At 40.1% G+C, this 14998-nt stretch overlaps 2 protein-coding genes across 5 annotated transcripts in view; one reads left to right on the top strand and one right to left on the bottom strand.

Moving 5' to 3' along the window:
- LOC118432254 (sushi, von Willebrand factor type A, EGF and pentraxin domain-containing protein 1-like) overlaps window positions 1–14998 on the bottom strand; it is a 48393-nt gene that overhangs the window by 15386 nt on the left and 18009 nt on the right. The gene's annotated exons all lie outside the window — the stretch shown is intronic.
- On the top strand, window positions 5211–14997 carry LOC118432257 (noelin-2-like). Its single transcript, XM_035843792.1, has 2 exons — window positions 5211–6655; window positions 13391–14997. Exons 1-2 carry the CDS (start codon window positions 5680–5682, stop codon window positions 14176–14178), a joined length of 1764 nt encoding a protein of 587 aa, XP_035699685.1. The 5' UTR covers window positions 5211–5679; the 3' UTR covers window positions 14179–14997.

Raw genomic sequence — 14998 nt, 5'->3', positions numbered from 1 at the left:
ATATCTTTTACATATGACTATGAACATAATGATTTTAATACCAAACACTGGCTCATGCCAGACTGAACTACCATTGCCCTTTCATGGCTGCAGAGCTCAGGACAAACAGGGTTCCCTAGATGTAATGTCCAAGATGGAAGATGCCTGTGTGTCTTGAAGTTGAACATAAATCACACCCAACCCCAACCTTAAGTGTCAACAGAAAATCTACCACCTGTACTACCAGCAGACTCTGTCCAGATGTAGACAGGCAAGTTCAACCACCTTATGATAGGAGTAAGATGAGGGATTAAATGTTTGGGTTCAGGAAACCCTGGAGTATAAATCAGAGGACTGTTAATCACAAAAGAAAGGTCTCTTAACAGTTCTACACCAAGCCTGTTACAACTACACTGTATATACAGATGGACATCTAAACTTACTTGTGGTGAGTGGGGATGATTACAGTAATGTACATGTAGGTAAGTCTTGGTAGAAGATTAAAAAGGGTTAAGTTATTGAAAGGGGCCCTAAATCTAAGGGGGCCATGAAATATATGCCTTAAGAAGTTAAGACTATATTATTATTAAGCAGTTTCATGTATAACTATAAGTTGGAAACTTGCAAAGTGACTTAAGTAAGTGACACTTCCTCCAAATCAGCCAGTAAGTGCTACAAATGTAGGTGTACAGGAAATAAGTGTAAGATAATCTTATTGCACATGTGTAAGAAGGGTCTACAGAAAGATACAGACTGCAAAACAAAAGCTACTGTGCCATGACTGACCATGTTAGCATGAAGCAAACACTTCAAGTCTGCAGGGATTTTACAGGACGGTGTAATGAGGATTATCTTCATGTGAACTTTGATCGTTGTGTTTTTTTGGTTCTCAGTTTCTGTAAGTTCCCATACATCATGTTGAATAGGGACATTGTACATTGAGCATGATAACCACATGCAGTATTGTGCCACAGGTAGCCATCTAAGTGACCAGGGGCCAGCTAGGATGTGAAAGAATGTGGAAAATGCTGGATTTGTTGTCATTAAGTTTTAAAGGTGTACAAGATCAGCAATAAGCATCTGTAACTGATGCTATTAGATAGCAAGATACTAGGCCAAGTTAAGATGTCATGCCTTCAATAGTTTGAACCAATTGCATGAATCTACTACTGTTGAAGCCTTCCAAAACTGTTCCATAGACACCGTGGATAACAACACACTGCTCCTTCCATCTCAAAAAGGCTACCTTTACATACCTACCTCTCCCCTGCTATTTCTCCAACTTGACCTCCACTACCCCCTAGCTAACTATCACCACATGAAGAAGCAGTGATGTTGTCCCTGAACCTGATACTGACAGATGTCTGCAGCCATCAGTAGGAACAGCCTTCAGTAGTTCCTCAGCCATAGGAACTGACTAGACAGGTGAAAAGTCAAGACTGATAGACACAAGTGGCACTTGCAGGCAACCCTGCAGGACAAGGAATGTTGGACTTCAGCCAACTACCAAAGACATCCCATACCTTGTCTTTACCTTGTACTCAGAGGGAGCTGATGGGATGAGTACAAGTCAATCTATATTGTGTTCTGTATTTTCATCACCTTTTGACAAGCAGGCATGTGGCATTCTAATTTCACATTCCTCCTGAGACTTTACTAAAGACTACTAATTAAATTTTCCACCAGCACACTCCACAACAAATCAATTTTTCTGCATGAAATTGGCACAGCATCACATGCAGACCACCTGTAATTCCCTGTTTCTGTCATCTCTACTTCTTTTCTCCAGACTTAGAAATTCCTCAAACGTTGCCAAACCCAAGCCCAATCCACACTGTTCGAGATTTACCAAAGGATGCTGCTATAAAGGAATGGCTTCATGGCCTTACAACTTAGAAAGGGAAAATTTCTCTTGCTTCAGCCCCCATTTCTGTCATTATCAGTTCTTTTCCCAAGACCTACATGTACATTGAAAAACAATGCTAAACCCAAACTCAATCCATAGTGTTCCAGCTATACGAGTGATCGCGATGATGTCACGGTGACGCAGTGGTAGGCAAAAAGCAGGTGTTTGGCAAAAGATTGATTTACATGAAAACCAGTAATTTGATCTGCTAATTTAGATATCAATTCTTAGTCCAATCTGCTGACATCCTGGTTAAGGCACCAGCCGTCGAATACCATGGATGTAAACAACAACAGCGATCGCTCGTATAGCAAAGGAAGCTATAAACTAAAGGTTTCCTGACCTTACAACCTAGAAAGTGAAAATTTCCATTTCCTGGCTTCTCCCCGTTTCCACACCATTAAAAATGTCCTCCCCAGGAGTGATGATGAGTTTGACCTTCTACCCAGGATCCTCCCCTATCCCAGGGTGCAGCTGGTCAGACAGATTGACCTTCCAGACATGCCTCTGCTGGGAGCATCACAGAAATGGGTTTCTGTGTCACAAACAACCACATTTATGTGCAAGTCCAACCAAGTAGGTTACACAGAGAACTTCTTGGTTCAACTGAAACAAAAAGAGACCGCTCCAAGTCTTTCATCTATCTTTCTTGTGGCCTCTTTATATGTACATGACTGTACATTGTATACATGTAAAGTGACTCATCAACAGTTTTAAGGGCATTGCCTATCTGAAACAAAACAGAGGATGTCTTTTCTAATGCAACATTCTGCTACATACATCTTGATTGTGGGGAAGGGTTTTGTGAATGAATAAAAATTCTGCACCAGAAAGATCATAGAAAAAGGAAATATTACAGACAGACAGACATTACAACTCTCCATGTTCATTATGACCTTGTTCGTCCCTTCTAAAAGAGGATCTTGAACTGAATTACATACAATTCCTACCCAGTTTTGCAGTTCGTGGATGTCTCTGGATATAACTAGCAGCTGTTTTAATTCTCATAACACTTTCCCCGCTGTTGCAATGACTCCTTACCAATGAATCATTTTGGCAACATGCATGTTTACTCAATAATAAGTTTCAGACCACAGGAGGATTTTTCTCTTCCTGGATACCCCCTGGCATGGACTTAATACAGGAAGCTGTACATTTTACTCATTAGAAAATTGATAACTCCTGTGTGATTAACGAATTGGCCACATCAAAAGATGGCGGTGTGCTTGATCTGCCCAGGACTCCAGCAATTACCAAGGCAAGGAGCAAGTATATGCTCAATTATTACTATCTGAGACATCATAGCTTACATCCTGTTAAAAGTAACTCATTGGTTAGTCCCAGTTGTGGATTTGATCCTTTCCTTAGATATTCTACAATGTACATGTATGTCCAATAGTGACTATAGTAACAGTTAACAATGATGAGAACTTGTAATACATGTAACACATGTACTGTACATGCTCATATTTCTAGTATCTGACAAAAATGTTCTTGAAAGGGGCCCTAAATCTAAGGGGCCCATAAATGTATAATATATGCCTTAAGAAGTTAAGACTATAACTATTAGTAAGTAGTTTCATGTATAAGTTGGAAACTTGCAAAGTGACTTAAGTCAGTGACACTTCCTCCAAATCAGCCAGTGAGTAAGTGCTACACTGTACACATGCTACAAAAATGTTCTCATCTGTTTTGGGCATGTGCAAAAACCATTGCTAAGAATAAGTCATGTCAATACCTGCCAACTTAAAACTGCTTTGACTTGATCTAGACCAGCTTCCTCCATTTCATTTGCCTAGTAAGAGAGTAGAATGTTTCAAGGTTGGATTGTCCTTGTCTGATTTCCAGGCTAGATGTCTTAAACCTGCACCACATGTCACATGAATACCTTCAAGTTTATATTTAGCAATTAACAGAAATTAAGCAAAGTCTCCCTAATTGCTAATAGTGGTAAACAGGAACATTTGTCGGACTCAACAGAGACGTGGCCAATGAAGACAACCCAGCGGGTTACAAAACTAGTTTAGATCATTACCAGACTTACCAAGTATGTTCACAAATTTTCACCATGCTAAAACATAGCTGAACATGTGGAGCTTTAAACTAGGATCCCACCCACATTCTCAACTGCCATTTTTATTAGTAGGTCGGGTTAAAATATCTCTCTTCAGCTTTCAATTACTAGTATTTCTGACCTTCGTGCCACCTGTTTTGCTCAATGGGTCCTTGGTTTAAGTATCACTGACAAGGATAAATTTAGGGAAATTGGCTTAAGTTCAAATAATTGTTACACAGCATAATGTTACATCTGTTTTTCTTGGTCCCCTGTGTCAGTAGGACTGACAAGGTTAAGAAACTTTGTTGTGAAGATTGGAAAAAGTTCAAACAATCGTTATGCAACATGTTGGTAACCCATCACCAGTCCCACTTTCATGCCAGTAACCCTTGGAGTCCCAAATGTTGTCAGGGAAGCTGGCCCTATCCCGCTCCAATTAAAACATCTCCTGGCTCTGTTGTGGCTAGTCTACAAATACACATGTACATTTCAGACTTAGTTTGAGAATCCATCCGGATGTACTTGTGGTGGAGGCTACAGAGTCAGTGTTGTTAAGCCCTTCCTCCGGATTAAATGTTTTAAGCCAACTTTCACCTTTGATCTACAAAGAATGTTTAAAGGAGAGAGATGACTGGAAAATTAATAGACTAAGTATGAAAATACATTTACATCAGGAAAATACTTAGGGGCAAAGTTTCTATAATCATAAACATGTTAATATTTTTGACATGCATCAAGTGAGTGCAACACCAGATGGAAAACATTGCACAATCTTGAGTTTGAATGACAATTGATACTTAAGGTCAAGGCAGTTATCATAATATTGTAACATTTAAGAAACCCATCACCTGATAAGAACTGTATATCTATTTCCTTTTTACAAACATAGGCTAAGCTATATGATAAGGAAATTGCTTCCATGCTCTCTCTAATGCTACAAATGTATCGTCACAACAGTGATTTCGACAATGCTAAAAAAAAACTCTTAAATGTCACTGACAGTATTGGTCAAATCTTTATTTATAATTTATAATGTAGAGTAGAATAGTGGTATATCGCTGTGCAGAGAAAGGAACTGTCTGCATAAAAGAAAAAGAGAAAAGTTTGACATCTCAAACACAAAGTATTGACAGGTAGTGGATGGGGCATGCACCTTGTCCAATTTGTGGTCAACAACCTGAATATGGGTTACGGTAGTGATTTCCCCCATTTTTACAAGAGACAGATGAGAGGTACGTAATTGCTGCCAGGAATAATCTGTGCAGGACTACCAGAGAAAGGGAGTCTGTGGACTTTGTAGAAATGAAAACAAGGGAAAGAAGAAGGTCTATGGAAAGTGCCAGGGAGGTTAACAGGCAGAGGACGTCTGTCTGCTTGTATTGGATGTGAAGAAATTCAGCACTTGCTGGACGGGTTCTCACCAGTGCAGATGCACATAAACTTCCTCCTGAGACAGACTCATGGAAAACAGATGTGGGACTGACACACATATCTGCCTCTCCCTCCGGGACCTGCCACTACTCCCAGGGGGGAAACCTGCACACCTACACCTGCCCTTAAAGTCTTCTTCATCCCACTGACAAACAGACCAAACACCCCTCTTAGTGCAGTGCGTTATCACATCAGTACAGTAATGGTGTACCCCTGAGGACTCTTTTGACCTTCAGGTTTCACAAGGATAAGCTAGTTCATGTGCCTCCAGGCAGTGCTTCCTCCCCTGTGAGTCAGGAAATGAAACATGCCAAAAGCAGAGCTTCATTTGCCTACCAGGTCTAGCCTCACTGTTTCAATTCAGGGCACTATGGCTGTACTCAAGATGCATCATCCCATTCAAAGCCGAGTTTTGTTCATTTTGATGCTAGGTCTTCACGGTGGAGACTTTGCCAAGAAAGATCCAGAAAGAAGGAACATCCTTTATGGAGAGAGGAGAGAGGATCACTGTTCCTTTACCGTTATGATCCCAAAGGCAGATACCCAGAAGTGCTCCAGCCCAGCTTACATCACACGTGAGATTCGGGAACTCCGTGCTGCAAACAACAACCTGACATCCTTCTTCTCTGCCCTCCACGACCAAACGGTCAGACAGAGGGCGACGTTGGGAGCCATGGAGAGGCGCTACAAGGACGACTACTCTGAGGACATCAAACGACTGGAACAGGAAAACAGATTCCAGAGTGCCCTCATTAAGCGGCTTGAAGTTCTCATCGACAGAAAAACAAAGGCAATAGCCGCAATACCAACAAGGGGTCTGGAGGAACGCCGTCCGAGCTCATCCCTCGGCCTGGAAAAACTCTCCGACCTAGATGCTGACCTTGTCCGCAAAAGGTTGGACGAGCAGGCCCACATGATGGACATTCTGGAGCAGCTGACCAAGCGCTTGGATGGAGAAAACAGAGACCAGGACGTGATGGGGGCCAAACTGGACAGCAGGGTTGCCGAGCTCTCAGACACGGTGGTGTACCTGTCCACTGCCTTTAAGACACTGGAGAAGGAGTACCGCAGGAAGATGACCCAGCTGCAGGACATCGTGGTGGGGCAGGATGCAGGCTTCGCCAAACACAAGGTGGAATCACTGCAGAGACAGCTGCTAGTGATGCAGAAAACAAACTCCCACCTGCAGCATGCCCTGGTCAACCAGTCACGCACCATCCGAAACCTGCGCCTCAAAGTCAATACCTTGTTCCGTCAGCAAGATGGGCTCTTGTTGGCTGACGGTGAGACCACTGTTATCTGACTTTTAAGAAATAGTGCAGGACAGTTGTACAACGTCTGTATGTCTCGCTTTGCTAAGATCTTGTGATAATGTATGTCTCCTTTGCTTACCATGCTGCTTTATCATCATCATCTTGCTTGGCATGACTTAATTAGATTAGCGTGCAAAGGTCACAACTACATTTAGTCTTATAACTAAACATTTTGTATCTGTATCTATATAGCCGGTATAACCGCCCTTTGGCATAACACAAGCTTTGCAGGCAAGAGGCTTATTATTCTATCATTATCTTACTCATATATGACTGATGAACCTCTTCAACAAGTATACATTTAGTCTTATCTTATATCTACATGTATATTGTGATTTTACTACTTTTCCAAGGTTTTTAAATTATGACAAACTTGATGTAAAAAGCCTTTAATGTAAAACACAGGTAAGATGAAAGTTGTTTCAGGCTCTTTTCTTGGGTCACTCACTACAAGTATAATTATATGCATAGTCAAGGAATATCTAAAAAAAACAAGGCATGTATAATTGAGTTAACTATAACCACCCCATGACAAGGTCTGGAGCAGCTGGATAGTTTTGACTACACTACCAGGAGTTTGAACCCTGCCCATGCAAAATTTGGCAACAACGTGTTCATTAAAAAAGCCCTTTGACACTTCAGTCTGATTTGTTTCATTCAAAATAGAATAAGACACTATCAGGAGTGGTGATATTGCACACAAAAAGCTCAAAATCTTAAATGTGGAAAACCAAGGGACTGACTGAGTCACTCAATTATTATTATCAAAACCTCACATTCCAATTCCATGTGGACAGTGTCTCAAGCCAGAAAATGACTAGTTGGAACTGACACCCTCCAGCAAACTTAGCATTCTTCAGTATCGTTTAGTAGGGTATCACATTTTTATCAGGCCCATACATTTGTTTTTACAATCAGACTTGCCTAAAGGGATTTCTGTCTAACTCCATTGGGTCCAGACATTGTCAGTGTTAGTCATGCGAGCTTTCTATGACATTGAAGGTTGTGAACTTCTGAACTCACAGATGCTCAGAGACTGGGTTCCTCTGGCTTAGATCATGTAAATCCTTATCATCCTCACGAGATAGCAACCTTGGTCCAGGGCTGACCAGGAAGTCACTCTACTCCCCCCTCTAACCTAGGAAGTCAACTTGACCCAGAAGTATTCCCCCCATGCCTGTGAACAGGAGGCCTGCTGGTTAAAAGAGGTCCTGGTCATTTGTACAGTATCTAAAAGCCTAGCCTGGATGCCAGACTATTTCCAGGGCCTACACAGCCCAACTCCTTGGCTCTAGGGCCAACATGCCTCCAAGGAAGTTCTACTGCAGTCCCCTTGAATTAGATAGCACTAAAGATATTATTGAGATGGGGGCTGGTATCCAGGCCACTAAAAGCGAGGTTAACTGAAGTAATACAATCTTGACAAGGTAATGGCTGTAACATTAAAGATATGCTAAAATACTTAAAGATACAGTGTAATATTTGATCTGTATCAATACAGATAATTCAAGAACCATGGCACATCTTCTTCTTCTTCGTGTCACCATGGTACATTAGCCAGAACAAGAGGGTTATATGTAAAAACTACTGAAAACATGTAAAATGTGCAAACAACTTTTGACACTTTGACATGTTTGGGATTTTAAGGAGTACATAAAAGGAAATAAAGTTGGAATAAAAGACACAGTGCCTTGCAATTGGACCAGTTCAATCAGTGGTCACAGATGTAGGACGGAGGTCTGACTTGATTCCTGTGGTATGAATTAAGTCCAGGTGGGGGAGGAAAGATGTGTCAGGCTTCTGTGGAAGCACGCAGTAATTTGTGAAGGATGAAAAACATTTAGAAAAGAATTCCTGCATCATGATTCATGACACAGTCATTTTGCACATCACCATGTCAATGCTTCACGTGTGACTCAATACTTCACTGTTCCACCTGTGGCTTTGCTTGTTTCAAATTAGGGAAAATACAACTTACAAAACGTTATCACTAAAAAAATTCAGTTGACAAGAGACAGCTTTTAGTAGGGCATATCATAGAACTTTTGACTCAATCTGGGAGACACTTTTTCTCTCACTTTAGGCAGGTGTTACTGTGTGGTGCTGACTTGAAAACTGCCTGCCAGAGACCAGACACACACATCCAAAAACGTCCGTTGTTACCTCCAAAGGCAACACAAGTGAATTCTTTCAGTGGAACTGGTGTTGTTCCTCCAGTCTGAGGTCTACCCACAACATTGCCATCTATTGAAGGCAGATGTTCTCATTCTGTGTTTTGATATTTTTAGCAATTGGGTTGAGGCTTTAGTCAATCTAACTTTGAGGATGGGAGTTAACGTTAATAATATGTCTTTAGCTCACGCTAGCCAAGCTGGATGCAATTTCATGCAATTCTCGTGTATGTGACCGCAGTTTCCCCATATTTCAGTCAGTCACATCATCCCAGGTTACATCGTTTAAAGCTTAGACTTAGATCTTTCCCAATGGAACTTGAAGCAAGAATATTTTTGTCTGGTTTGTTGCAGACAATTTTCAAGCCACCATCATACAGTCACACCTGGTCCTGCTTCAAGAGAATTCTGCAAAAATCAGTTTATTTCCTGGGATCCAGTCAGAGTGATTTTGCATTCAATAAAAATAAAATAGATGTATAAATAATATATTTAGGTGACTGGTTACATTGTATATCTAGGTGTAACCTCTAATACATATAGTAATATTAGTATCTGATTTTGAATTATGTGATCCTAATAAGTACTTCCCAAAGTTTCTAGCTATTAAGGCTAAACAGCATCTTTTGCAAATCTGTATAGAATAAGAACCTTCAAGTCTGGTGTTACTTAAAACTTTTCCTGGAGATTTCTTTGGCTTATAGTTTCTCATCAATCAGGAATTTATTCCTCAAATGAAATTCATGGAGGTAGGAGAATCATTTCCTCAGAAAGATGGGGAACCCTTAGCAAAGTCCTTGGTGAAACATCAGGAGATACTTCTTTTACAAAAACCATGGGCCACAGCAGAAGGAATGTAGGAATGACTGGGGTCAAGAAGGTGGTGACATTGTTGCCTAAACATTGAAAGGAGAAGCAGCAAAGTTGCAGAACTACTTTATACAACTGGAATGTTACGAGATCCCAATAATTGTTTCCTTTTCAGTTTACATCAACACACTATTACTTTATCTTTATGTGTGCATCTGGTAATATGAAGACAGTGTTTTTTTTTCATTCTAAAACTTTTTTTTACCTTCTTGAGGAAATGTCAAGAGTGGGTTTGGACTGGCTTTTAGCCAGAAGCCAAATGACTAGCATTTCTAAGAAAACAGTCTGACATCTAGAAAATGCATGGTATGCTTCTTGTCTTACTCTATTTTCTGCTTGTTTCTTTTACTCTCTGTACCATATTCTTTCCTTATCCCATTTTCCTGCATCTTTTAGGAGTATGTATGATCCTTTTCAATGATCATCTGCACTTCACCGCACTAAATAGTTCACATTTTTAAAAATTTTTTTCCAGCAAGTCGTTCTGTCAAGTGTTATATGATAAATCATATAATGTTATCCCAGACAGTACATATATTGTACATATGCATGTACATGTAGGTCAGCTTTACATTGTAAGATTTAGTATGGATCCAGCTGTGTGACCACCAAAGATGAACATTTCTCCAATAAAAGTCAAAATACCAAACAGTTTTGGGGCATTTCGTCTACAAATAAGCAGCGCACAGGAAGAATAAACACCTTTTAAATGAAAATTTAAAGACCAGTGATCTGTTTTTCTCATTATCAATATGGCCTAACAATCTTCAATGTATGTACTAGATGTATACTTTATAACTTATAAGGTAAGTAGACCCAAGTAGACCCTATAAAACTTTTGTCTAATCCAGATACTTCATTGTCCCAACAATGGGCACCAATGGTACATTCTTGCCATTGCTACGGAGGGGGACTTGAAGACCATACTATATACACTGTACATTGGGAAGGCATAAACTTTAAGATGGAAGATGTTTTTCAGACTAATGTATTTCAAAAATGCAACTTTCCTTCAAGAAACAGTCGCAGAGTCCTTCCTAGTACTGCTTTTTCCCTTTTACGACCAGTTAAGAGCATTATCTAAGTATCTTCCACACGTGGAGACTGTCAGGATAGAAGAAAGAAACAGGTTTTCTCAGCAAGCCTACAAAGATGTTGCCAATCAGCTTCCGGGGACATCATGCTGATTATGCTCAATTTGCTATTAAACCAATATGGAAAGTCATTCATTTCACTTACTGGTCGGTAAACCAATAGAGTTAGTCATTTATTTTACTTACTGGTGTGGTGTGGTGTAAGTGAAAGAGTCCAGTACGAAGTGTTAGAGAGCATGCTACCTATGTGTGAGGAGCATGCTACCTAAAAATGGTAGACAGGAAGCATGCTTTCAAAGTTATTACAGTGGCAACTTAAATGATGATGGAATCATCACTGTATGATACAACAACACTCAGCAGAGTGAACATGTCTCATCTTCTAAAAATGTTTTAGTTTATGGTAAGAGAAAATGGCTTAGTCAGTTATTTGGGGGGGCACAGAGGAGTCTGATGTGGCCCAAACTTGGAATTTGGAAAGTGTCTTTGTACAGTTTCAGCAGTCATATCAAATGTGTAACTTGTTTTCCACCCTTATTTTCAGACTTAGACAAAAAAACTTTACAATTTGGTAATGTAATGGCAGTGAATTACCTTCAGCCCTTTAAGTTTAAGGTGCAATCTCTCATCATGCCTAATGTAGTTCACATGTTAAAGGTTTGGGAGCTGATGAAATGTTTAACCCAATTATAGAAACGATGTATCCCATTGAGTCTCATTTGCTGTTGATTAGATACCTTGTTCTTAGTTCATTGTTAATGTGCACTGTTCTTTCATCACTTTCAATTAGCCCCCGGGCATCAATTTGTATTATTCTAATTGCTTTAAAAATTGCTACCGGTACATTTATTTAAGTAGCAAAACAGTACAAAAATAAGGAAATAAGGAGAAAGCACATCATTATAAGAGCTTCATTTTCAGCAGTACCCAAAACTGCTCACACCTACCAGCTACATGTACATGTATCTCATCATCTGTTCAAGTATACTCAATGTTAATTACATTTCAAGACATGCACTTTTTGCAACTTCATGTTTGGGCATTCCCTTTATACTTTTCCAAACCTACATGTATGACCCAAAGATATCTTAGCAGTACATAATTGTGTGATATAATGCTCAAAGATTCCTCCAACCCTGCTAGATTTAAGTGATTGTGTGGTTAAGCACTGGAATCTTCTAGCTGGTATCCATCCAAGAACTGTCATGTTAAAAATAAAACACTGGCATTCAAATAACATTATATGGATCCAAATCACCACCACCTGATCCAACATCCATGGATTTCATGCAGCCTTACTTTTCTGGACCTCGATGAACCCAATCAGTGTGGAAAGTGCCATAAGACATTGCTTGGGTAATGCTGATCTTAGTTACATTATACAGGTTGAAGAGTGTTGGCTCGGACTAAGCAGGTTTGGCTCCAGGCCCGGCCCCTGCTACCCCTATAGCATGGATGTCCTAATTCTCTCTGACAATTTCTCCAACCTTGGCAGCTGTCTTGAATATCCACATAGTCATCAAAGGATCTGACTTGAAGCTTGCCTTAATACTTACAGCTACTACTTTTATCTGAGTATGTACAGACAGACTGTACATAGTAGATAAAAGACTCAAGAAAACACCAGCCAAACTCAAAACAAATGCACCACTGCCTTGTATGTAGTTCATGACGCATGTACAGATGGAATGCCATTGCAGGGTCGAGGAGATTGATTATTGGGGGAATAGGTGCACCGGTGTACTTAACCCAGAATTCTAGATAGTACACAGGAAATAATTGGGTGCACAGCATAGTAGAATGTCAGCAAAACCAACTCACAAACCTTAATTCCTCTTGCCAGAGCTTAAAAAATCTGAAAACAAACAATCATTATACATTTAGCTAACTTTAAAATTTTCAACAAGTTATGCAACAAAGGTTTTTTTCTAACCCTTGAGTGTAAAGAAAATACCTTTATAATTGTACATTATCATACTTTCATAATGTACAATAAAGGTATCATGGTATGATGATGATCATCATCTCAAAGTTACATTATCATGTTACAGGCAAAGCCAACACAAACCTTATCCAATTGTGTGTGCACAAAAGTGCATATGCGCAGAGTATAATATTGACCCCGGAACTGTTGTCATTATCAGTTATGACATTTTACAGTGTTTGGGCTGGATGCCAGCCAGCTGAACTGGATTCTTGTGACAGGTGCTTAAAGTTATCAAAAGGTACACTGTAAAGACTAACAGCAGACCTGACTTAGCCTACTACTGGAACAGTGCCAGAAAAAAATTGCTAGACATTGTTCCCTGAGGACAAAATGATAAGTGTGATTTAAACTAAGTCTAAACCTGATTGTTCGATGGAAACCATCAAATGTGAACCGGTTCAGGACACACATACCAAATGTCATTGCAGATATGTTACACAATAATTGTATAAGACTGTACTTCACAGTGCCCAGTTTTCCCACTAGCATGGGAAGTCTGCTGATTCAGACCACAGTATACAATATTATGGAGTGACCATCATCACAGAAACTGATTGACCACCCTGTCTTCCTCCCTACACAGATACAACACAGACAGTTGCCACCACTGATCAGTGTGGTAACCTGACCCACGTGTCCAGCCCCACCACCCACAGGAGCACCCCCACCCTGTATGGCTCCTGGATGAAGGACCCCCTGGCCTGTAAAGCCGACAGGAACACTATCTGGCTGATGGAGGATTGGTACAGCAATGTTGTACTGGAGTATAGCGACATGGAGAACTTCCTAGCAAAGAAGGAGGCTGAGGCGTACAACCTTCCGTACAACTGGTGGGGAACGGGACATGTCATCTACAAGGGGGCACTCTTCTACCACTCCCGCAACAAGATCGTCAAGTTTGACTTCATGCAGGAGGAAGTGGTGGCCGAGAGAAAGCTCAGCAACATTGGCCCGTACCATTACCAATGGGGAGGGGCAACTCTGGTGGACTTTGCTGTTGATGAGAAAGGCTTGTGGGCTATCTACGCTGCCCAGGAGAATTACGGGAAGCTTGTGGTGAGCAAGATGGACCCTGACGACCTCTCCTTTACCCAGACATGGATTACTGACCAGCTGAAGACTGATGCTGGCAATGCCTTCATGATCTGTGGAGTCCTGTACACTACCAGGTCTGGTATCAAGGAAGACATCATCAGCTATGCCTTTGACACAGAGACTGGGAAAAGCAACAGCCTGAACATCCCCTTCGTCTCCAAGTACGGTGCTACCTCCATGGTGGACTACAATCCCAAGGATAAGAGGATCTATGCCTGGGATAATGGCAACTTGGTGACATATAATGTGACCTTAGAGACATTTGGGAAAACCTAGTAGTGGTAAATGTTATTACGCTCAGCAAGAAATTGTAACATAAAATGTATAATCTGCTTTATCTATAATTTTTAACCAAAACAATGATCTTGCTAAAAGTACCTCAAGTAAGTACCTCAACGTACATTTTGAGAGATTGTCAAATTTGTATTATTGATAATTTTGTCAAATTTGTATTAATTTTGTAGAAATATGGAAGGGACAAATGGCAATATGTTGTGAATAGTTCTTTCTCCAGAATAAGATCACATTTTGCCAACTAACCCTTAAAGGTTTTATATGTAAATAATGTCACCTCATAACTGATATACTGCCCCACTTATGTACATGTGACTAACAGTTGCAATGATTTATACAAATGTAGAATATTCTGTTTAGCACACTTAACGAAAAGTCCTGTACATGACTGTATAAACTGAGTGTATGGTACATTTTGTATGAGGAAAAATTTAACTTCGGCAATGCTGATGAACATAAATTCTTCATATGTTCTATTACTAAAAGAAGAAATGTCGTCAACAACATATCCTATATAGCATTACTGTGATAGGGGTTCATGAACATGAGATACAAAAGGAAAGATGGTTTACACATGAAACAATATCAATGCTCCAAATGTACACCAAAACTTTGCAGTCCTATTCACAACAAATTCTGAACAATGGAAAATTTTATCATTGTATAAAACACAAGGCCTATACTACCTAGCTCCTCAAGTGTACTGAAAGCTTTCTTATACCCATCATTCAGGCACAAACATAGAAGGAAACCTATATGTATATTGTATATTCTTTGCAATAAAAGTCTGAAGAAAACCTAC

Source organism: Branchiostoma floridae, chromosome 15 (genome assembly GCF_000003815.2).
Source record: "Branchiostoma floridae strain S238N-H82 chromosome 15, Bfl_VNyyK, whole genome shotgun sequence".
NCBI lineage: Eukaryota > Metazoa > Chordata > Leptocardii > Amphioxiformes > Branchiostomatidae > Branchiostoma > Branchiostoma floridae.
This window is presented reverse-complemented; position numbering and strand designations above follow the sequence as displayed.